This window comes from Phoenix dactylifera, chromosome 14 (assembly GCF_009389715.1).
Source record: "Phoenix dactylifera cultivar Barhee BC4 chromosome 14, palm_55x_up_171113_PBpolish2nd_filt_p, whole genome shotgun sequence".
NCBI lineage: Eukaryota > Viridiplantae > Streptophyta > Magnoliopsida > Arecales > Arecaceae > Phoenix > Phoenix dactylifera.
Window position 1 is genome coordinate 9,240,268 of NC_052405.1, and position 23,765 is coordinate 9,264,032.

The 23,765-nt window shown below is 37.6% G+C and overlaps 2 protein-coding genes across 3 annotated transcripts; both read left to right on the forward strand.

Annotated features, from left to right (window-relative positions):
- Window positions 1-9,582, forward strand: LOC103704790 (CCR4-NOT transcription complex subunit 11). Of its 2 annotated transcripts, none has more exons than XM_039133565.1 (12): window positions 1-281; window positions 2,326-2,436; window positions 5,069-5,155; window positions 6,435-6,488; window positions 6,646-6,791; window positions 6,890-7,043; window positions 7,120-7,257; window positions 7,587-7,658; window positions 7,778-7,851; window positions 7,931-8,072; window positions 8,853-8,931; window positions 9,141-9,582. In XM_039133565.1, the coding sequence occupies exons 1-12, from the start codon at window positions 135-137 to the stop codon at window positions 9,308-9,310; spliced, it is 1,374 nt and encodes a 457-aa protein (XP_038989493.1). In that variant the 5' UTR covers window positions 1-134; the 3' UTR covers window positions 9,311-9,582. The 2 variants fall into 2 exon arrangements, with proteins under 2 accessions (XP_038989493.1, XP_008786452.1); XM_008788230.4 differs by having other exon boundaries at window positions 3-281; window positions 9,292-9,582.
- Window positions 9,583-17,678: 8,096 nt separating this feature from the next.
- Window positions 17,679-23,220, forward strand: LOC103704789. Its single transcript, XM_008788228.4, has 5 exons — window positions 17,679-17,956; window positions 18,624-19,570; window positions 21,764-22,179; window positions 22,788-22,857; window positions 22,972-23,220. Exons 2-5 carry the CDS (start codon window positions 18,786-18,788, stop codon window positions 23,033-23,035), a joined length of 1,335 nt encoding a protein of 444 aa, XP_008786450.2. The 5' UTR covers window positions 17,679-17,956; window positions 18,624-18,785; the 3' UTR covers window positions 23,036-23,220.
- The last annotated feature ends 545 nt before the right edge of the window (window positions 23,221-23,765 follow it).

The window sequence follows — 23,765 nt, forward strand, 5'->3', positions numbered from 1 at the left end:
CTGAGCTCGTCTCGCTCTCCACTCGTCCCCAAGTCGACGCCTAGTCCCCAGAGATCTCCTTTCTCCGCTCGGGGGAGAAGAAGGAAAGAAGCTCTCTTTCTCCCCTTCTCTCCTCCCTTTCTCCCTTCGCCGCCATGATCGGAATCGAGGAATCCAAGAACCTCTTCGCGCTCCTCAACGCCGAGTCCCGAACCTTCGATGAGATATTTGCGGATTTCCTCTCCCGGTTCCCCCGCGAAGCCCACTTCCGGGTCTGCTCCTCCCTCGCCATGCTCTTGGAGGTACAAGCGATCGGATTCTTTATCTTGGAAACTTTTCGGTCCACTTGATTTCGTTCGGGTTCTTGAATTTTGGATAGGTTCTGGTTCTTAGGGTTTGGCGGTATGGATTTAGGGTTTAAGATGGTGGATATCGGAGTTTTTTTATCTTCTACGGTATGGTTAGCTGATTGGTTGTCGATATTTGGGATTATAGATGCATGTCTTTGCCTTTGTCGCAGCTGTGCTGCAAGATTATCTTTTTTTTTTCCCGCGGGGGCGGAGGGATCGGATGATTTTTTCAAGATTAGGTTCTGCTTGTTAGGGTTTCGTAGTTTCAGGGTTTAAGATGATGGATGTCGGTCGTTTATGATTCTTTTTCGTATGTCAAGCTGTTTGGTTGTTGAGATCTTCGATTATGAGTGCATCTATTTTTACATGCTGCAGTTTTTCCGCAAGATTCTTTTTTCCTTTGGATGAATTTATTCAAGCTCACTTTTTTTTTGCTGTTATGGTTTGGTAATTTAAGTTGAGGGTTTAAGATCCTAGATATCCGTCTTTCATGATGCTTTATCATATGTTTTAGCTAGTTGGTTGTTAATTTTGGAATATGGGTTTATTCATTGCTGTTGTTGCGAAGAAGTTGAAATTTTGGTTTATTTTTTTTAGTGGTTCTTGATGAATTTGTTCAGGCTTAGATCTCTAGGCTATTCGCTTTTTTCTCCTATACTATGTTTTGTTTTTATTTGATCTAGTTGTTTTTATCATAAATTGAATGTATTTTGCTTTTTATCTTCTAATGCGAATCCATCAGTTGCTTGCTGCTGGAGGTGTGGTCTGTGTTGTCAATGGAATTTCGGTTCTTTTCTGGTCGTTGTGTTTTAAGTGAATGGATATCAGAACTATTTTGGCTGATTGGATGTTGAGAATTTGGGATATGGGCATTTTTATTTGTGTTTGCCATGAAGATGCAGAAAAAGTTAGACATACTGTTTTCTCTTTATTATTTTATTATTTATGTTTTTTAAAAAAAAATAGTTGCTCTTATAACTGTAGCATGGACAAAGACATGGGAAGTGGGTGTTGGCAAGGGCTTTATTGTTTTAAATATTGTATAAAAGAAATCTTTATAAGATAATGCTTTTTAATGTATTTTAATATTAATGCTTTGAGAAGTCATATGAGTGTCTATGTCCTGACCAGTCTCTAAAAATGAACAGAAATTCACTTAATATCATTATGATAGTGTGGAGATTGACACTGACACACCTGCAATCTGAGCATCATGCATTTGCTCAATACATTTCTCCTAATAGCGGAATGGTTTCTAATATAACTATGATGGGTTGAAATTGTGGAACGGGTACAACTCTCCATCAATCTTTAGAGCTGTGATCAGAGAGTTTGATAAGTGTCCAAGTGTCTGATCTATCCAATTGGGTGTGGGTGTCTTGATGACATGGTCTAATGCTTGCTTGCTCATGATGGAATAATTTGAATCTTCCACCCTAACAACAATGTTACTTGATAGTGACTATCCTTGCAAAATACAAAGTTCCATGTATTCATTGTAAGGCCATTCCCCAAAACTTGTATGTGTATGCATACATATACATATGTACATACATCTATATTATATATTATAAATGTAGATGTTTATTTATATGCATGTATGTATGTATATAAGAATAGTTTATTTAATGAGTTTCCATGTAATGATTACTTTTCTACATGAGCTGAAAAAAAACTAATGTATTGTTGCTCTTCTTTCTAGCAGACCTTTCAAGATCTGTTTTTTATTTGAGTTAGCACTTTAATGTATACATGTTTGGAAGTCCTTTTAGTTGCGATAACTATAACTTTTTGGAGCGTTATTTGTCATTTATGTGTCTAGAAAAGGTACGTCCTATATTGATGTACTATGGTGGTGTGGGAACAATTCCTTTGTCAACTATTAAAATTTTCCATGATATTGCTCTAGAATAATCCTATTCATCATTCAATTGTTCTCCAAGAGGGTATGACAATTTTGGCAGTCTCATAAAAGTTGTTTTTTCTTTATGTCCAGGACAAGGGCATGCTTAAACCCAGCCAGCGTTTGGTTGCATTAGCTATCCTCCATCAAGCTTATTCCTCTCAACCACCCTCCTCGAACCCATTTATTTCCTTTCTTATAAATGTAAGTACTAAAATGATTATTTGTAAGCACTTTGAAATTTTATATTTGCAAAGTGTGAATTAATTTTTGTAAATATATGTTTCTAGAGAAGGCACCACTTACTTGAATCATCATAACATGGTGGGCATTAAGAATGCATGTAAGGACAAAGTAATGTTGATAAGTAAAGGATGCTTGCATTGTACACCTGATACAATTGCTTGAGGTTTGGAATAACTTCAAAGGATTTGTTTTTTTTTTTTTTTGCATTTTATACTGTAGTAAGTACTTGATTTGTGACAATGTGAGGAAGCATAAATCGGCAATTGCTTCCTCTTCTAGTATTCTAAACCTGGAATTTCAATAGTTATTGTTAAATGATGATCTGAAACTCAACTAAAGCCACCACTATGGCTATCAACATTGTTAGTGTTTCCACTATTGTCACTGCTTCTATTTGTATATTAATTATAATCCCCCCCCCCCCCCCCCCCCCAAAAAAAAAAAAAAAAAAGAAAAAAAACATGTGGTCTATCATGTTGAGGAAGAATGGAAAATGTATAAAACATGATGTTATTTTTCATCATTCTATAAGGGTGACGTTCCCCCCAAAAACATGGATAATGTTAACTTAGTCTAACCTCACTTGCTGCATTTAGCAGATCTGAATTATGCATCTTGCATGCACACCTTGGTGATTTTAATGGTTGTGTATCACACCATTACACCCATAAATCATTTGTTCACCGGACTAACGCATTTCACCTGTTAGACTATAAAGTTAGTAGTTCTTTGATAGTTGCATCTTTTGACCTAGACATTTCATCGAGTATTTCTGGACTAAGTCGTGTTACTATGCTGACTCCCGATCCACTCCTGCACACAATTTGCTATTCTTTGCCTCCCATAACAGTGTATTTGCTCTGATTATTTGACTCTGTTCTTATGTACTCTGATTATATGGCCATATTTCAACTTCATCATAAAATTCCCTTCCCATTTAAATTTACAAACAAATATCCACGGCGAGTCAGCATTTTTTTTTGTGTGACTAGAATGGCACCTTGAATATTGACAATCTTGACTAGACTATTACCATAAGACTAGATGTGAGATGACTCATATAATATGAAGATTAGATCTTACAACTCATTCTAGTTTCTATGTAGTTTTAGATACTTTTTTTTTTCTGTAGATCTGTATTTTTCTCAACCAAACAGCAAAGACCATAAATACCCATGATGAAATTTGCAATGGCATCTTCATGTTGCTTCACTCCATTCCTACAATTTTTCAATCCTCTAGAAGTTTTTGCTTATATATCCAAACAGGTCCTAAAGGTGCCAGATTCTTTTCCACCATTTCATTTATATGAGATTCTCTTTGTAAATAGGGAGGACTTTAAGAGGATTCCAAGTACTTCATTAGAAATCTATGAGCATTAATAATTCCTTAATGTTCTATTCCAACACATGATACTTACATAAACAATCTGTTTTAAAAAGTTCACAATCTTATATATTGTGCTTCTCCTGGCATCTTTTACATATCACATAATAGCATATGAGTGATGTAAGTGGGACCCTGTGGGCAGAGATAGAAGATCTTGGGTTCTGAATGGGCTACTCTGTTATGAGTGTCGTTGGATAAGAAGGGCTCGTAAAGTCAGCCATTCTGGCAAGCCCTTTGGATCCTTGCAAGGAAGGAAGAAAACTAGTAGAAGAAAACCCAAAAGAGGAGGAGGAGGAGGAGGATGTTTGAATAACCATAACAGTATTTTATTTTATTTTTCGAGGAGGAAGAGGATGTGGAATCCACCACAACAGTATTTTTTTTCATAGAACCATTAAGCGCCATGGATGCAACACAGAGAGAATCGTCAATCTTAGTGAGTTTTCTAGGTTTTTCATTTTACAAGACATGCTTACATCCTTCGCGGAACCTATACTAGGGCACTTAAAGTTACACTAAAACAATATACTAATAATTTTGTCTTTCTAAATCCAAATAATCTGCTATCTACAACCCTCTTAACAAAGCATTATTGAATTCTAGATTAGATGAGTATTAATTTTTTTAATGAATACTTTATTCTAACCAAACAAATATTTACTCTTTATCTCGAGGAACTCTAAATTATATAAAGATTATATAAGATATTTCCTATGTTTTAGGCATCTAGGAACCCAAAAGTACTTGAAAAATAAACTAACAGAGGTTCCCTTAACTTTCAAATGACCACGGATCACATCTTTACTAGTCCAAGAACATTGTTACCCTGCAATTGATTCACTCTTGTTATAGCTTTCATCGAAGAGGAAAAGGGCCAAGGATTATGAGATTTTGTTTTGACTAGTCTTCATAGTTGTGCACCTTGGCAGATGACCCTGTCATATTCCTTTTCAAGTTCCGAACTTAATTACATTAATAGATTTACATTCAAATGCTTGTGCATGCAGCCTTTGTCAGATTATGTGCAAGATAACCGACAGACAGTTTTTGTAGCATGGCTACACTTTAGTTAAGTGCAACCTGTATCGCTTTATTTAGATAATGCTGTGTAGAGGATTGATCTGTACTTTTCTTGCTGAGATATACCTGCCAATCATTTTAATGCAATATTTCTTATGAATTCCATTCTTGATTTTTGCAGGCAGCTTGTGATGATGCAGCAGAGAAAATGGAAATGTCATTTATTCAACTGTTATTAGGATCTGCTGGTGTAAACAATAACAAAGAGGTCCTGAAATTTTATCCAGTGTCATACCCTCCTGCTGCACTTGCTTATTTATGTTTTCTATAGCAACTTATTGGGTTTTTAAGTTAGTGTAATGTCATCCCTTTATGATCTGAATATGACAAAATTATGATGTCTGATAACATCGTTCTCAACTATCTACTCTTTACTTTTGTTAATTAAAAATTTCAAACCTTCCCCAAGAGCATTATGAAATGGTTGGGTGTCAAAGTGTAAATACTTGCATGCACTTTCCTTTAGAAGGACATTGTCCAAAGGACTGTTATTCTGTCATGGTCTATTAGCAGAGTCATATTAGCTTCCACCTTCAAAAATATTGTTTATAATTTAGTAAAGCACCCCTATGCCATTAGATTCTGCAACTAAGTGACTTTTGCAAGTTAACATCTTAACAAGATTTCTTGCTGCACCTACAAAACTATAGTACATAGCTTCCCATAGCGAAGCTTTCAATGTGTATAGACCATGAGGTGGACATTTGTTTCACATGTTATAATTTATCCAGATTAGTGGATAGTTACATATACCCCCACTTTATGCTATTGTACCATTAAATTTGGGATGTTAACTCCTAATGATAGAATTTTTCAACAAACACCCTTAAAGCTATTAAAATTTTCTATAATATCTTTTAATTTCTACATACAAATTCTGGAAAGTCTAACATAGATATTAATGGGCCATGCTCCAACATCCATGGGCTTAATGAAATGGTTCAAATAGGTTGCTGTGGAAGACTTAGATAAAACTAGTTTCTTTGGAGTGCAGCAAATAAATATCTGATCTGATTCTATACATGCTTCCACACTGCTTCCAGATTGTTTTTAGAAGCTATTTTCTCCTTATCCTGCACTTGAATCATGCGCCCAAAACTGCTTTTGATCACACTTGCTTCCTATTGGAATGGAAACTTTACTAGTTTCTCTGTACAAATTGGCTTTTGATATATTATGCCGAGTTGGTTTTTTTGGAATCTTGTTTAGACCATATTCTATGGGGTCTCAATCTGAATCAACATGTCTAGGCAATTATATCAATCTCTCATGCTTTCAGTTCTTCTAATGTTACTTTCAGGCTACATGTATTTTCTATTTTGATGCGTTCTTTGTTGGGAACGATGATTTTCATTGCAATTGTACAACCACTTGATGATATTTGGCCAATATTCATTGCATTAGTTTATTCATAATATCATATCAGGATTTATTCTATTTTCGTTCAATATCTTTTTCAAATAGTTTGTCTTCTTTTTTCTGCTCAGGTTTTGAAGCAGTCCGCTGCAGATTACATCAAAGGATTTGATCCATCATCACATGTGAGTTTCTAGATTTTTTTTTGATATAATAGCATGAAGACTATGGGTACAGCTTCGGTATTGGGCAAGTTATGCAACATTTTGGGCAAATTCAGTTCAGTAGTTGATGTTTGTAGTGTATCCTTATGTCATCCATAAATGTTTTTCATTCGTTTAGGTTTTACTGCAACGTGAACAACTCCAGAAGCAACATTGTGATGGAACACAACCCGAGCCATACAAAAGCATTTTCAGGGCTGCAGCTGTTAAAAATGTTATACCAGATCCAGATGTCCCTCATGGTTGTGATGCAAATTCATCAGAGTATGACTGATTGATATTTTTTTTTTTAAAAAAAAATTGCTTTGGTTCCTTAGTAATTTGGTGAAATATTCATGTTAATCATTTTAATCATGTTTCAGTCTAAAGCTTTCCCCACCAGGAGCTAAACCAAGAATCGGGTCTGAAGATAGAGACACTGCTATAACTGATTTGCTTCAGAACCTGTCATTGGAAGGTCTAAGTCCTCAGTGGATTAGGCCTGCACCACCAAGGCTCCCAATACTAGATGGAGAGGCAAGACTGTCACTCTGGAGTTTAATCATCAGATATGTTCCATTCATGTACTAATGAATTTCTGATCATTATTCAGCTTATGTGGCTCAACCCTGACAATAACCATGAATTGCTGTGGGACTACGGAATGTGTGCTGACACCAGTCGCGGAGCTGCAGTCAGAGATTTGATTGCAAAAGCCTTGAAAGGTCCACTCGCACCTGCTCAACAGGAGGTTCTACTCTTCAAAAATCCTACACTTTCAGCTGTCAAAATGTCAAACAAAAACAGAAGCTGATGAAACAATGTATTGGCATATGAGTGGAGGAATTGCAAGCTTACTTGCTTAGCAAGATAGTTGTTCAAAACTTCAAATTGGTCAACAGTGTAGTCATGCTTTTTTCTTAAGATTAGCTTTTGTGCTTTTTACGTGCATATTATGCTGGACATGGGTCTGGATGCTTCGCTCTCCAAGTGTTGACATGACTACCATTGTCTTTGCTTTCTTTGGACTGTCTATACTCGAGATGCAAAACAGTTACATCTATTTCCAATTTCTTGCAGCAAGTCGTGGTAGAACTTGCAAAGGATCCAAAACTAGTTTATCACTGTGGACTTACTCCAAGAAAGCTGCCAGTATGTGATCTTTCTTTCTTTTTTTTTTTTTTTTTTCTCTTTGTTCCTTTTGTGCATCTGATTAATCTTGTAAGTTTGCCCCTATTCCAGTTTTTGAATGCATTACTTCTTATGTTTAGGATCTTGTTGAACACAACCCACTAATTGCGGTTGAAGTTCTGTCAAAATTAATGAACTCTCCTGAAATTTCAGAGTAAGCCTGTTTATTTGCTTTTCATAATGATATACATCCTTTTCTGTTTTGGATTTTTTATGCTCTGTTTTTCTCACAGGTATTTCACGGTTCTTGTCAATATGGAAATGAGTCTCCATTCTATGGAAGTTGTAAACAGGCTTACAACCGCAGTCGATCTCCCAACAGAGTTCGTGCACATGTACATCACAAACTGTATATCATCATGCGAAAATATTAAGGTCCTTTGTCTTTCCTTTTGAAGGCTCTGTTCTTCAAACATATGAATCTGAGGGAACTAATTCACTGGCAGCTGATGGGAGCGTTAATTGTCAGTTACTTGCAGTACTAACTATATAACTAAAATGTCAATTTTCTCCATGTTTCTACCTATAATAAAGTAATGTCCTTAGCATTAGAGTATGGTGATATGAAGCTTCAGTAGTGTACTTTTGCTTCATAAATATTATCCTTTTCATGTTTGATGAAGTATAATGTTTTTAAAAGATTTTCTCATGAAATTCTCAAAATTTGATGGATCACAGTCTCACTTACAAAGGGACCCCATGGGGATAAAATAAGGGTCACTTGTTAAGGTCAAGCAATATCCTTTAGATTTTGTCAACACTTTCTTGAGAAACTTTTACAACTTGAGTTACAAATGATTTAAAGATCTAAAGAATATTTTTTTGCTTTGCAGAAAATATTTATTTTATGGTTTTCTATTTATTCCTTAATAGATCATGGTTTTCTATGTTATAGAGGGCATAATTTTAATAATGCGGTCAAAGCAAGTTAGGATAGGGCCTGTCTGTTAAGATCGAACAGTACTATTTTCCTATTCTTCATGTGACAGTTTTTTTCCCCCTATAATAGTTCTCTAGATTGCCTCTTTTTCAGATGATTATGCTAATACCACAAAGTTCTTTTGTTCTATAGTTGAAAAATCTATTGGACTTTACATTATTTTGATAAAATTATAGAGTGCTTATTCCCTGTGTTGATGTTTTATCATTTTCCAGGATAAGTACATGCAAAACAGGCTCGTGAGATTGGTCTGCGTCTTTCTACAGAGCCTTATTCGGAACAAAATCATCAATGGTGATTTTATACATACTGCTTCTATTTGTCTCTGTGCCTGCATTCTGTTGATTTCATTTATGCATTCTTATACATACTGCTTCATGTGCCTATATTCTTGTGGTGGCTATGCTGATAATTGCATCTGGTCACACATTTCTGTGATGATAATGATGGATCACTTTTAATACTCTTTTTAACTCAAGTGTTTGCCTTCATGATGGATTTAGGTGACCTGTGCGTGTTGGATGTATATATATCCCAAGAACTTTTGCTTGTGGCTTATCGTTTGCATTTACATCAAGTCTATCCTTTGGTTTCAATGGATCATGACACGTCAAGACCAGTGCTGATATTTCTTTCAATTGTTCTCATGTGCAGTTCAAGATCTCTTCATTGAAGTCCAGGCTTTCTGCATTGAGTTTTCCAGGATCAGGGAAGCTGCCGGCTTGTTCAGGCTTCTCAAAACTTTGGAATGAGTTACCATATCTTCTCTATCTATTCTGTACATTCTGCTCAACTGTTGCCTTTGTTTTGCGACACGAAATGAAGAGCTTTAGAGGGTGTAACTCTCTTTCATAAATTTTCCATTTGAATCTTATCAGAGAGACTGTAATGACATCATCTATGAATATCTGAGAATATATTAGCTTCAGCTGGTTTCCAGATTTATTCTGTATGCTTGATTCATTTTTTTTGCATTATCTCTTGAAGGCAGGGCTGATCAGCAGTTTCAGCAGGCGCACTGTGTTTATTCACATCCAAAATGCAAGCATGCTTTCCGTCCCTGCTCGAGGCAGCATTTCCAGCCATTTCCCAGGCCTCATAATGTTTCAGTAAATTTACCACTTGGAGATAATCTTTTCTTTTTTTTTTGACGGAAAACCTTTAGGAGATAGTCGCATTTGCAACAATTGATAGCAAGAGCATCATGGAACGTTAAATTTATATGCATTTGCCGTAAAGATGTATTTGGTTTGAGGTTAAAACTGGTTTAAGTTGACATGAAGCTTCTCAGGGTCTCTGCTCAAGCTATTCAGCTATTCTTGCTATGCATTATTCAACAACCAACTTTTTTCAGCGACAAGAAATAAAAAAGAGTACTACTTTTCGTTTTTGTCTTGAGTAAACTAAACCGAAACCGTTTTGGAAAATGGAAGAGTTTATTCCTGAGTAAAGTCTATTGGCCTATTTTATACGAGTTAACTTGTTCTGCAGCCAAATGGAGCCTCTGAGTTCAGACAATGGGAAAGATCAACCCTGCACCTTGCTCTTCTAAGTTTGTAAAGGGAAACACAAAACTTGATAGCCTGCCATGTCATTCTCATGCTGAACAAATAATTAGTCTTGTTTGAAGAATGCATATGTTGTACGAGTGCTTAGAGAATTGAAGTTGAATTAGTCTTGTGTGTTATATTTGCATGTGGCTGGCATTCAAACCTCTAAAGCAGTTCCCAGCATGGATTCTCTTCCTCTTCTTTTATTTCAACATGGTCGGGGAGATGCGTTATAATGTTATTTTAGAAACGGCATGGCCCCTTTCATTGAGAGAGCGCCGTAGATCTGGATGAACTAAGTTCAGGATCAGCAGACAGCGTACTGTCAGAATAAACCTTGGGTGGCGTTGTGTCCAATCTTAACCCATATGACAATTATATGGTATGGCTAAGGTTGGACGGTACTATATCCAAATTATGATCCATTTGACAGCTGCTATCCAGTTTCAGGGGTTGGTTGTCCAAATGCTACCCCATTTGACAGCCACAATTCGAAGAAATTAACTACCTGCTTCCGAGTTCATTATGTATGACAACATTCCAATTTGTGTTCTAATGCAAGTGAGCCAAACTACTCCTAGGAGCTGAAAAAGTGAAGTAAAACTCTTGCTTTCAGATTCTTTTTTTAGCAAAGAAAATCCATATAATTTTTACGAGAAAATAGAAACTGAAGTGATTCGAAAATGATGAATAAATATTACCGATTAGATTTTTCAAATCAAATGTGGTGGTACCTTCAAGGGATCCTTATCATCATATCATCATGTATAAACTCAGTACCAGAGCACTTAATGGCTCTAGTCTCAAGTGTTTTATTGCTTCTCCCAATTGTCTTGAATTATTGAAGACCCATTTGGTTGTGCAGTAATTTAAAATAAAGGAAAAACTTACCTCTTCTAAATGATATCAGCCATATTCTGCCAAATATCTTATTTTTGGCAGAGTAGAAAATGTTACAAATATATTTTACTAGTTTGACTCACTTATTAAACAGAATTATCTCGGGCTAACAATATTTGCAACCAAACAGATCCTACGAGACACTTGAAAGTTGGAAGTGTTTGCTACTATGCAAATTTACGAGCCCAAAAGTATGACCTTCACCTGCCACTCCACTTTCATCAAATAAAAAAAAAGAAAACCAACCACTCTACATGATCAAAGACTTAGCTCAGCCATTCCTGTGCCATGAGATCTTTGTCCTATTCCATTTCCAGGGAACATCGCTCCTACGTCCCAAAATATAATTACGCTCTCTTGGAAACCCATGTTAAAGACAAGGAAACATGACAGGACTGAATGATGCCTCCCTTTCAACGTGGAAGGTTATCCTCCTCGACATTATGTCTGAGTATCCCCACGAGGAGATGCTAACTCGCCACGAATCCCCAGGTGACAGCATATAATTATGGAGTTAAAAAATAAGCAGACACTTACGATTTCAAAATGAATATCTATAATTATCACTCGAATCACTCTAGGTCCGCAGACACTCAAGATCTACCATTTTATTATAAATATTGCAGTAGCAATGCATTATCATGTACTAACACCATATATATAAGAAAAAAATATATTAATATGTACTCGGTATGATATATGTATGTCCTATCCCTATATAACAACTACGAATGTAACATAAGGTTAATACTTCTCATGTTGCTTTTTTTTTTTTGTGATAAGACTTTCTAATGTTGTTCAAGGCTGACGGGGCTTATAAGTATCCAATGGCATTAGTTGTATGAGCAATTTATAACATGTCACTGCATAAAAATTGCAGTATAGGATGGTCCGATGAGAAATACCATAGGGAAAAAATAATACCTCATTTTTGTGTATTATTGGTGCAGTTTTTTTTTTTAGATTAAATGATGTTTTTCTTTCAAGAAAGATTGCATGATGTTTGCTCATGGAAAATGGGGTTGCATTGCTAAATTATTTGCCATCAAAATGATAGGCGCCATTTAGCTATCACGCATACGTGATGAAGTGCATCACCTTTTGGACCTTTTATGAGGCAAAATAATTAAAGAAATCATGTTCGTTGCAACGTAGCATTTCTCAAACCAATCGACCAATTCATTGAAAACCCTACCACCTTGTCATCATCACCTCCACCACCGTACGTACCATAATCGCCACCAAACTCTCCCATCTCTTCAAATATATATCTTCCCCTTGCGTGGAGGTTTTCCTTTGGAACAACAAAGGCCAGGACAGCCAGTTTCTTTCCAGCTTACGTGATTCTTTAACCCATAAAGATGGCATCAAAAAATGGGACCAATCACCCAATTATTGAGTCGACAATGACCCATTCTTAAATTCGAACACTTCTGTCTGGTCTGTTAAGGATTGAACATATATATATATATATATATATATATATATATATATATATATATATATATATATATATATATATATATATATATATATATATATATATATATATATATATATATATATATATATATATATATATATATATATATATATATATATATATATATATATATATATGCATGTATGTATATCTCCTCTCATAATTTGTATCTACTCATCAGCCATCCAATGTTCTTCCACAGCATAGAAACCATGAGGCCCTCCTCCATCCTCCGCACCTTCTCCTGTAAACTTCCTGCAAGCTTCTCACACTCTCCGGTCACACCGTGGCCTCCGGCACGCACTGCCTTTGACCGATGGCTCACATCGGAGCTCGATGAGCTCCGATCGAACCCCTTTAGCCTCCACCGATCCGCAAGCGCGGCTTGGCTCTCCAAGGCCCTTGACCTTGCAGTCGCCGCACAACACTTCACGGCCAAATCCATCGCAGGCGCCATTGCTGCTGATTCGAGTGCTATCGATCGAAAGACGATCGATAATTATCTCGAAGATGTCGTAGAATTGCTTGATGCATGCAGTGGCTTGGGAGAGAGGATGGAGGCCATTAAGAAGTACGTGGACCGGCTTAGCATTGCATTGCATTGGCTTGAAGGAGAGCATGAGCCGACCGAGACCAGCATCGGGCGAGCAAGGGAGGCGTTGGGGTTGTGCGAACTGATGGAGGAGAGGTGTGCCGAACTGGAGAAATGCAGGTCCAATTTGCGAAGGCTAGGCGAAAAGCTTGTCGCACAAAACGCAAGGCCATGCGAGGACATGAGCAACCCAACTGCACAGCTCCATGAAGTGCTAGGTGGGTCTCGAATGGTGGCGCTGCTCGTCGTCGAGATGCTGGGGATTGCTTTGTCTTTCAAGCCTCGGCGGGGGCTTCCATCGGTGCAGTCATGCAAGACCGCGCCGTGGATGAGCTCGTTGCATGAGTTGCGGAAGGAAGCGAAAGAGGAGTTTGACAGGAGGCGAAGAGATGGGCTCGTGGCATTAGATGAGTTGGATGCCACGGCCATGGCTGCTCGGAGTCTGCGGGAGCGAATCTCTCGGCGAAGCCGAGGAGAGTTGACGGTTGCAGTGGATGTGTTGAAGAGGAGGTGTGAAGGGTTGGAGAGGAGGGTGTGGCCTTTGGAAGGGAAAGTTGATGAGCTCTACAGACAACTGATTGGCATCAGAGTTTCTTTGTTGGGAATGCTCACAGTTACCCGCTGAGGTTTTTGAGCTCTTCGCATTGTTAAAAATAGAATCTCTGGTACATAGTTACCTTCAATTTTGATGAGAGCAATTTTGATTTTATTTGTGTGAAAGCCGATCTCTTTCTGACAAATTACTTGTACAATTAATCAGAGTTAGAGGCCATCTTAAAGTAATCATTGGTACTGATAAGCTCTTCTTTGAGCAGGTACTGGTCAGTGGCAAGGCTAAACTAGAATTGACGTCTATCTTAGGCTTGAACTCCCAAACATCACTATAGCAAATATGGGTTTTTGTAGCACTTTTTCAAGCATGTACCGGCACTTATAAGAGGAGGGGGAGAATTGTACCGGGTCGCGGTAACGAACCGCGCGTCAGCGGACGGCGATAGAGCATTGCCCATGTTAGCGGCCCTCGGTATCTGCCGTTTCTAGTTGATCCAAAGAATAACCAGTCAAACTCTAGGTCTGGAGAAACCCTAGAAGAAAGAAGGGGAAAGGGAGGGGAGGAGAGGAGAGGAAAAAAAGAAGAAAAAGAGATCTCGCTCTTGGCAATGAGACGGCGGCACTCGCGGAGGACCGCAGGGGTGACGAAGACCAGGATTCAAATGACTTTTAGAAGGCGTCGAGTAGGAGAGAGGAAAGAAATGTTGGCATCAAAGAAGAAAATCTCAAGCAATGGAGGGGCGGAGCTACTCCTTGCCTGCCCCATGATCACCAGGAGCTAGTTCTCCGGCCGCTGGATCCTTGCCATGCACGTCACCGGCCCTTCTTGCCCTGCCACGAGCTCCTCCCCCTCCATGGCTCTCCGTTGCTCTTGATCGCTCCGCATTCTTCTCTCCTCCCCAATCGGTCTCTTGTTGTTTAGGGTGCGGGGATGATTAAGGATTTAGGTCCGCAAAGGGGGCGTTGGCATTTACGGTGGGAGGGGGGAAGCCTCTGATGACGTGTTAGGAAGCGTTGTCTTGGTTATGAGGCCTCCCATGACGCTTTAGAAAGCGTCGTCGGAGTTATAAGGCCTCCGAATGCTTCGTGAAGCATCGTGGGGGGGGGGGGGGGGGGGGGGGGGAGGCCAAATTAGGCCTCTGATGATGCTTTCTAAAATGTCGCGTTAACGCATGGTGGACCGGTTTCTGACGCCGTTTTTAGAAAGTGCCATGTTAGCTAGCTTAGCTTTGGCCTTCGATGACGCTTATATACATAAGCATCATCTAATTCAGATTTTTCCGACACTATTAAGAAGTGTCGACAAATTTTGGTGCGGTGACCAAATTACCGACGCTTCTTTCTTGCGTCGGCACCTAAGAGTCGGAAAAACTCATTTTTGTTGTAGTGCATAGACCTGTCCTAACCTTAAATTCTTTGTTGTGCCATCATTTAGGTTACAATAGGTTTTGGTTAAAGTTCAAATAAGCCTAGACTTGGCCTTAGCCTCAAATCTTCCGAGTTCATAGACTTGGATCTGATTTGCAAATTTGGAGTCACATGAGTCCAAAGCCCAATGAATTTTTTAGCCTATAATGATGATTGTTAAGTGGGTTAGTCATTGTCCTCCTTATGGCCAAGAAAACCTTTCACTCTTCTCTTTTCTCTCCATAGATTTAAGGCTGGTGGCAAATATTTCAAGTATGCTTTAGACCCATAATAGATATTTTGAGATGGTGATTTATACCCTTCATATTTCCTAAAGTTTGTTGCTCACAAAAGAAAAAAAAATCATGAATCCCTCTTGTAATAATGACAAATTCTTTTGTCATTCATTAATTCTAATGATATCCCAACTTCTTTTTCCCATATAGTGATTATAGATCATTGTGCACTCATTTTATACATGAGAAATGAAATATGATGATAAATATTTTTGTAATTTATTAATTATAATAACATCCTAATTTTATGATTGTGCACAATAATTATAGTTACATTTTGTGGTAACCACATGCTCATATTACGGTTACTATATGAAACATGGAAAATGAAATTTGATTGTATATCCTTTTGTAGTTTATTCACTTATTCTTATATAGTCTAAAATTTATGTTTGCACATTGTGATCCCATGATCATTGTGTTGTCATTATTTGAAATGATGAAAGTAATACATCATGAGATTGCTATAGGAAACATGGGATTTGCTATAGTAATACTCAAACTTGGTAACAGTCGAGTCAAGTAGAGCTTAGACCTGAGTCGATCTTGAATAACTTGCTAGCTGCTCGACTTATTTGCATAGCTACACATACGTGCATTGTACATATGTGCATAGCAACATATTCATTTTAAATTTAATATTTGAATTTGATTTCAATCTATAATTTAAATTTGAAATTTAAATTAGTTTACTCTTGGCTGATTTATGTGCACTGTACCATATGCATAGGGGTGCAAATGGGTCGGGTCGGGTCCTAAGTGACCCCGATCCAACCCGGTTTTTTGTTCGGGTCCCAATTTTGGACCCGGACCCGACCCGGTTGAAGATCGGGTTGGGTCGGGTCGGGTCCGAGTCGGGTTCGGGTCGGGTCCGGGTCTGATTCGGGTCGGGTCCGGGTCCGATCGGATCCAATTTTTTTGTGCTTTTGGGAAAAAATTTGGGCAAATCTAATTTGGTCATATCATAATTATGAGGTGCTGGGTGACCCATGACTTGAAAGACTTTGCAATTGAGCTCCAGTCAGAACAGATGACCCATGACTTACTAACTAAGTCGGTCTACAAGCCAAATTTCATATCACACTATTTTTTATCTATATGACTGATTGGACGGAACTCGGTGTCTCCCAGCTCCCCTCTCACGAGGACAAAAAAAATTCTAGACCTTCTTCCAAAATCCAATTCCATTACAGAAAACTGGCACATGACCCATATTCAGTTGCAGTGTTCCCTCACTTTCTCCCTTCAAAAGTTAAAAGAAACAAAAACCAAAAAACAGAAGGAAAAAAAAAAAAGGCAGCTACCGAGACACCAGAGGTCTCAACAGTGTAATAGATCGAGAGAGAATCCTGACGGGCCGACGTTTCTTTGGATTCTGTGAACCTATGCTTGTTGCTAACTTGCTATCCTCCCACACTGACCAACAGTATCACAACCCACGCCAAAAAAAAAAGAAAAAGAAAAAGAAAAGACTTTCTTTTGCTTTTCCTCTCTCTCTCTTCGGGTCCATTCGGGTCGGGTCGGGTCCGTTTGGTAAACCCAGATCCGACCCAGAAAATGATTCGGGTCCAATTTTAGGACCCGACCCGGACCCGCGGGTCCTAAAATTCGGGTCGGGTCGGGTCTACGCGGGTCGGGTCGGGTCGGGTCACGGGTCGACCCGACCCATTTGCAGCCTTACATATGCATTATAGATATTAATGCGCACGTGTTGGAAAACTTTTATGACGTGCTAACAATAATAGGCTATTACAATCTTTATTGTGAGAGCTGTTGAGGTCTTTATGGGCTTATCTAGTGGTTATCCAAATCGAGCCTATAAAAAAGCTATTGGCAGTTAATACATTACATCCAGACATATTCAAGCATTGTGCGAGTACTTTGAGCCCGAGAAAGAAACCCCCTATTAGCCTTCTAATTTTTAAATTTTCCTCCAATTTTTCACTTTCATTTTTCTTAAGCCTTCTCGTTGGGCGATTGAAGGTGAGTCGATTGGACCAAGCCTCCCACGAGATTATGCTCGTGAGACAAGAATTAGGCTTAACTGGATTGTTGTACCTTGGGAATGACCTTGTCATGAACATGCACGAGGGAGCGAATTTTATTCTTAGAATAGTATATTTCACATGCCTTGATCCTGACAAGTTTTAATTTCTTTGTTTTTCAAACTTTTCTTATTATATAGCTTTTGAAATTGTTATTTCTACAATATTAGCAATTTCTACCATTATTTTGTAATTGAATGAAACATAGGTTAAAAGCCTTCCAACATAGCTATGAAAATAGGAAAAAAATAAAGATAGGCTCGGAATCCTTTCGCCGAGGCCCCAAATATCTCAACCGAAACCTCGTCTCGCTTCGCCGGAAGGGATCGTTGATGGATACGGGATGCAGACTTTCTTCTCAGCCGATTGTCTCCTCCTCCGTGCCGTCCGATCTGAAGAACTTCGCGTTCCAGCTATACGATTCCTCGTTCTTGGTCCGATCGACACCTTGGTTTCGAGAACTGTGGATTGGGGTCTCAGAATAGCGCGACAAGGCATGCCCTAATTTTTATTAATTCCTCTACGATCCCAAGCTTTTAGGATTTATAAATCTAATTTAGGAAGAATTTCTCGAAATTTGATTAGGCTTTTTATTTGTAATTTTTTAGGAATTGTTTTGCCTTCGCGTAAAGATTATTGGATAAACGTGGATTTTTGTAGAATCTATATTTTTCTGATGGTTTTATTTTGAGAGAATAAAGATAGTTAATTTTTATTTTTAATTCATATTTCTTGATTTATTTTTGTTACTTAATTTAGTATAACAGCTCTTTGTTGGCATATATATATACACACACACAAAATTCGAAATTTTGATGAAAATTTGAGATATATATTTTTAAAATAGATAATAATTTGACTGAGTTAAGAAGAAAAATATAACTATATCGGTGGATTTAATTTTTAATAAAAAATATTTTTCTCCTTCCCGGGCTGACTGAAGTTATATTTTGAAGCTTGGATGCTAAGAATTGGTTTACAAGAAATATCTTAAACCTTTTCTTAATTAGTGAATTTAGATTATATAATGTTTAATCTTATTAGCTGACGTTAGAAATCAATGTGGGAGATATCAGTCATAACAGCCTTTATGTTTTCCGTATGCTGTCAACCGGATTTATATACACTTATGCTTGATGACTGCTTGTTGTTACTTGTTAGGTTGAAAAAGCTTCTGCAAACTGGTTGAGTCAAATTTGTTGGGGCACTTGCGTGGGTTTTTTTTTCTCCCTCATACTGGGCTGGAAGATTAAAGAACAAGTATGCGGCATATACATTATTTTTCATGAATCATTCCTGGTGATAGTCCGTTTGGTTTCTAAGATGACCATCTCGAGAAGTCCATTAAATTCAAATATGCAGCAGCCCAGGGTCCGCACTCCTGGTTGGGCTGCCTTTGATCGCAAGCAGCGAGCGAAAGATGGCACCTTGCCTGAATGTGATGCCGATCCTTTCCCATCCATCTCCAATGCAACTTCTTCCGGTTCTGCCAAAAATTTGGTGACAAACAATAGCACAAGTATGAGGTCTTCTTCTTTGGCTGTTCGCCCGTATGTAAAATGCCCACTACCTGTGAATAACCAGAAAAGTGGATTTTTAAATGATAATTCTGCTGCGAGGCATCTAGATCATCAAATCACTGCCAAAAATAATGTAAATCCTGCTGTCAAGATGCTGAAAGATGTTCATAGTTGGGCTGATCAAAATTTGATTAAGGACCTATTAGCTGCTGTGAATGGTGATGTGGACCAAGCTTCCATTATTCTCAAAGCAATGGTTTCACCTGACTCGAACAAAGAGAAGACTAGCTGCTCTGAACTGAGCACTTTTATCAGCACTAAAGATAAATGCTGGGGGCAAAGCCTTTCAATAGATAATAAACTGTCAGATGGTGCAGATGCTGTGCTAATATCAAGCAAGGGCCCAAGCACTTTTATGAATGATAGTACTAAATTTTCAGTGGACAGCAAGCCAGCTAACAATAAGCTATCAGATGGTGCACATGAGGTGCTAATTTCAAGGAGATTGTCCTCTGTACCTGCTGAACCTGAGTGGGAAGAAAATGATGTCTACTTAAGTCACCGGAAGGATGCAATAATGATGATGAGGTATGACTGCCTCACATGTAGAGGAAAGATTTATTTATTTGATCTCCAAATTAGTTTTGTTATTTTTATCATTGTTATTTTGTGCTTTTGATCAAAGTTACAAGGATACAACAGTCACATGCATCTACGTTAGGCATTTTCAATAAAAAAGAACTTGACTGCATCAAATAAAAGTCTTCAGAAGCTACAATAATAAAGTATTTCAAATCATCTCGTATGTAGCTTTTATTTAATTGATCTCCAAATTATTGTTGTTATTTTTATCCTTGTTATTTTTTTGTGCAATCTATCAAAGTTAGGAGGACACACCCGCATGTGTGCCGGTTAGACATTTTCATCAAAAAAGAACATGACTACATCAAATGAAAGTCTTCAGTAACTACAAATAATACAGTATTGCAGATTGATTTCCGTATTTGTGCACGAGTTACAACATGTAATTGTATGTAAAACTGAATTTACCAATCACGGTGCATGAAGTGTCTCATAGAAATGGCTTTGGACTTTGAATTTTTGTAGTATATTATACAGTATGTTTTGCTTTTTGCAAATATTGTGTTGCACAAGTATATACTAAATGAAGGCTTTAAGTTTCAAGAATTGTCAAACCCTGTACTGTAGTTGACATGGACATGGATATTGCATTGTGAGAACACATTGGTGGGCATCATTACAAATTCCAATATTCCAGATGCAGTCAATATGGATTTTATATCTGAACACATTAACATGAGCATGGATATGTTGTAAATAATCTAGAAATTGAAAACATTTTAATGTTGATATTTGACATGGGTATGTCATGCATGTGAGACTCTGTGATGCAGACGTGCACATCCACCAAAAGGGATAAAAATATTTATTATTTAGATTTATGAGTAAATTGTCTACTTGTTGGTGAAATAAGTTTTCCTCCATTTTCATGAAAATTTCAATTAAATTTATGTTTAATACATTCTTTTTTCAAACATTGTTGTGCTGCCTGCACTTGTGTGATAAAATGATACTGCTCCTAAGTTAATTTGTTGTACTGTTTTGTAAAATTTGTGCTATGGGTCATGCTTAATTTGAAGCTTGCAATTGATGTATATTGTCATACTTATTTGTCTTACTTCTAAAAAAAATCATATGATATTTAAGCTCCTTTACTGTATGGGACCATACCTAGACATGTTATGGTGCTAGAGTTAAGGTTCAAACTTCAAAGACAAGATTCTATTTATTGGAATCAGCTTTGTTGTATATAAAATTTCCCCACTCCTTCCATATCTGCTACTTATATTACTTGGCAGTTCTTTTTGCAACTGTTATAACCCAAGGATTGATCTGCAGTAAAGAAGCGTTCCGCAATCCACATTTTAGGCATGCATTGTGGAATTGCAAACTTTTAAGCCTTGAACATGGTCTTCAAGGTTAGAACATCGATGCTGTATCATTAAGTTCTATATCTTTGTTGTGCTGTTCCTTTGCAAACTTGCATATGCAGTCGCAATCTTTGTTAGTTGTAAGCATAGTTGTATGGAATCACGAGCTGAATGTAAGCTCACAAGAAGCTCCGACGGACATTTTCATATACACTTGGTTTAAGAGAGTGCAGCAAGGAACTGTTATTTGATATTCTATTAGATATATCTAGACCACCCAACCTCCCCCCATGCATGGGGTTTCTCTCTTTTCAGGCCCAAGGTGCACGCACAAGAGGGCCAGATTGAGAACTAAAGGAAATAATCCAGGTTTTAATATTAATAAGTGAAAAAATGTTTTGAAAGAAGGAAAAGGAAGGAGCTAAGAGCTTTTGTTTGATTGGATCATTCATAGTAGATATTTTCAGTAGTAGTTAGATTAGTATTAAGTTACAATTCATATGATGTTCTTGGTCAGAATTGCATAGTTTTATTTGACTGATGTTCATAGTTTATTTGACTGATGTGTTCGATTAGAAAGTATTTTGATGAATTGGTATGAGTCTTTTCTAATTATGGATATGATTTGGTGGAACCATTCCTTCTTGACTGGTACATTCTTCTCTATTTGTTCCCTGGCATATGATGTTCTCCGAAGAAGTTGCTAGCCTACATGGAAAGGGTATCACGGTATCATATAAGTGACCTAAAGGGTTCTAATGAGTTTGGATATCACTTTTCTGATCAATTTTGTTGATAGGATTGTTTAACATATTTATCTTGTCAATAGGGCGGCATCTCAGCATTCACGGGCTGCGAGTAATGCTTACTTGAGAGGTGACCATGTTTCTGCACGTCAGTTTTCCCTGAGAGCTCGAGGAGAGTGGACGGCTGCTGAAAAGCTGAACATGAAAGCAGCAGAGAAAATCTTACACATTAGGAACAGCGATAATGACATCTGGAAAATAGATTTACATGGCCTGCATGCTTCAGAAGCTGTGAGGGCATTGAAGGAGCGTCTGCATAAAATAGAATCCCAGGCCATTATGAGTTGTTCTGCTTCTTCTGATGGGTTAGTGAAACTGGAGGCTGGAATTTCACACTCAGCATCATTGGAGACTCTTAAAGGCTTGGAAAAGGACTCTCATGCGAAGAAGATGAGGGCATTACCTCAGCAGAGACAAACAGTATTACATGTTATTACAGGTGTAAATTTAATGCACTTAATACATGCCTTGTTTGCCCTTTCAATAATTATATTGCAAGTATGATAATTATATTGCTACTAGAAAGTATAAACCAGGTTGTTCTCAACCAGGGCTTTGGCCCTTGTGGCGATGAACATGAACAAGGATCATGCTTATTGATGTTTTGGACGTCTCATCTGTTGATGCATGCCTATTATGATTGCATATACACATGGATACACATATTCATGAATGCATGGATCTACAATATGAATGCATGGTCATTTGGCAAGAGGAAACCTCACAGTCTACATGGTACAGCAAATTGGAGGGTTATTTTATAAATAAATAGTTAAGTTACTGTTGGAAGATAATGTGCTGGTCCCTTTTTGGGATACTTGGTAAACGTTGATGTGGTTTTATATTGTAAAGCATGAATTGTACTAGACAAGTGCATTAGCAGTTTGCCAGGTAAATGGTCCAATGGGATGGTTGAATCATGTATCTTATATTATCATGTTCAAGTGTTGATATTTTTTTGGAAATCATGATATCCGTGCTTTTCTGTTATGACTTGCATGTTAATAGATGGCATTGAAAAGTTCATGTAATTTCCATTTCTTCCAGGGACTGGGAACCATAGTCGAGGACAAGCTTCGCTTCCAACAGTTGTCAGAAGCTTTCTTATTGAAAATGGGTAAATGTTATTTCTGTTCTGGTGAAAAGAAATTAATGCTAATTTATGGATATATAGATCCTGCATTCGGTATTTAGTTACCCAGTTACCTATAATGTCAATACTTTCTTGTAGATACCATTTTGCTGATGCAAGACCTGGTGTAATTGCTGTTCGCCCCAAGTTTCGCGACAAGTGAATTATGAGATCCTGTCATGGGTTGTGTATGACGTCATAATTTATAATCCATTTTGGTCCATGTATGCTTCTATGCTTCTCTTGTTAGTGGAACCTTTGAATTATTTATTGCACCCTATGCTTCTTGTAAATTATGGACTCAGAAATGAAGGCCATGGTGTTCAGTGTTTGCAATATTGGTTGAAATTCATGTTCATCCATTTCTCCTTTTGAATTTCTACAGTATAACAATAATAAGGGTGGTCAGGTCTATAAGGTTCTTGTCATTACAGGGTCGGGTTAGATGTACGCAGTCTTACTCAACAAGTAGAGAAATTTTTACCATTATGTCAAGGCTCATCCTCTTTCTATGGCATAATAATAATGATGGGATATAAGTATTCTTTTATCTGTCTTTTTGAAGCACCAGGAATTCTTATACTATATATTGACATACGTGATTTGAAAGGTTTATATTAAAAAATCATCATTATTATGATAATCACAAGGGCAGTACAGATCCATATAAAAAAAATTAAAATTTTAGCAGGAAACAGAGTCAGGATGGGAAAAGATAGGGATTAACAGCAATTAACCTTGTGGACTTTATTGGGGGGCGGGAAGAAGAATGAAAAAAGAAAGAAAGAAAATAAGAAGAAAAAAAAAAAAAAAAGAGGGAGAAAGAGGGTACCTAAAGCTCAACCTAAATGGCTATCAAGATATGTTATGCAGGGCATATCATTCTCTAGAGA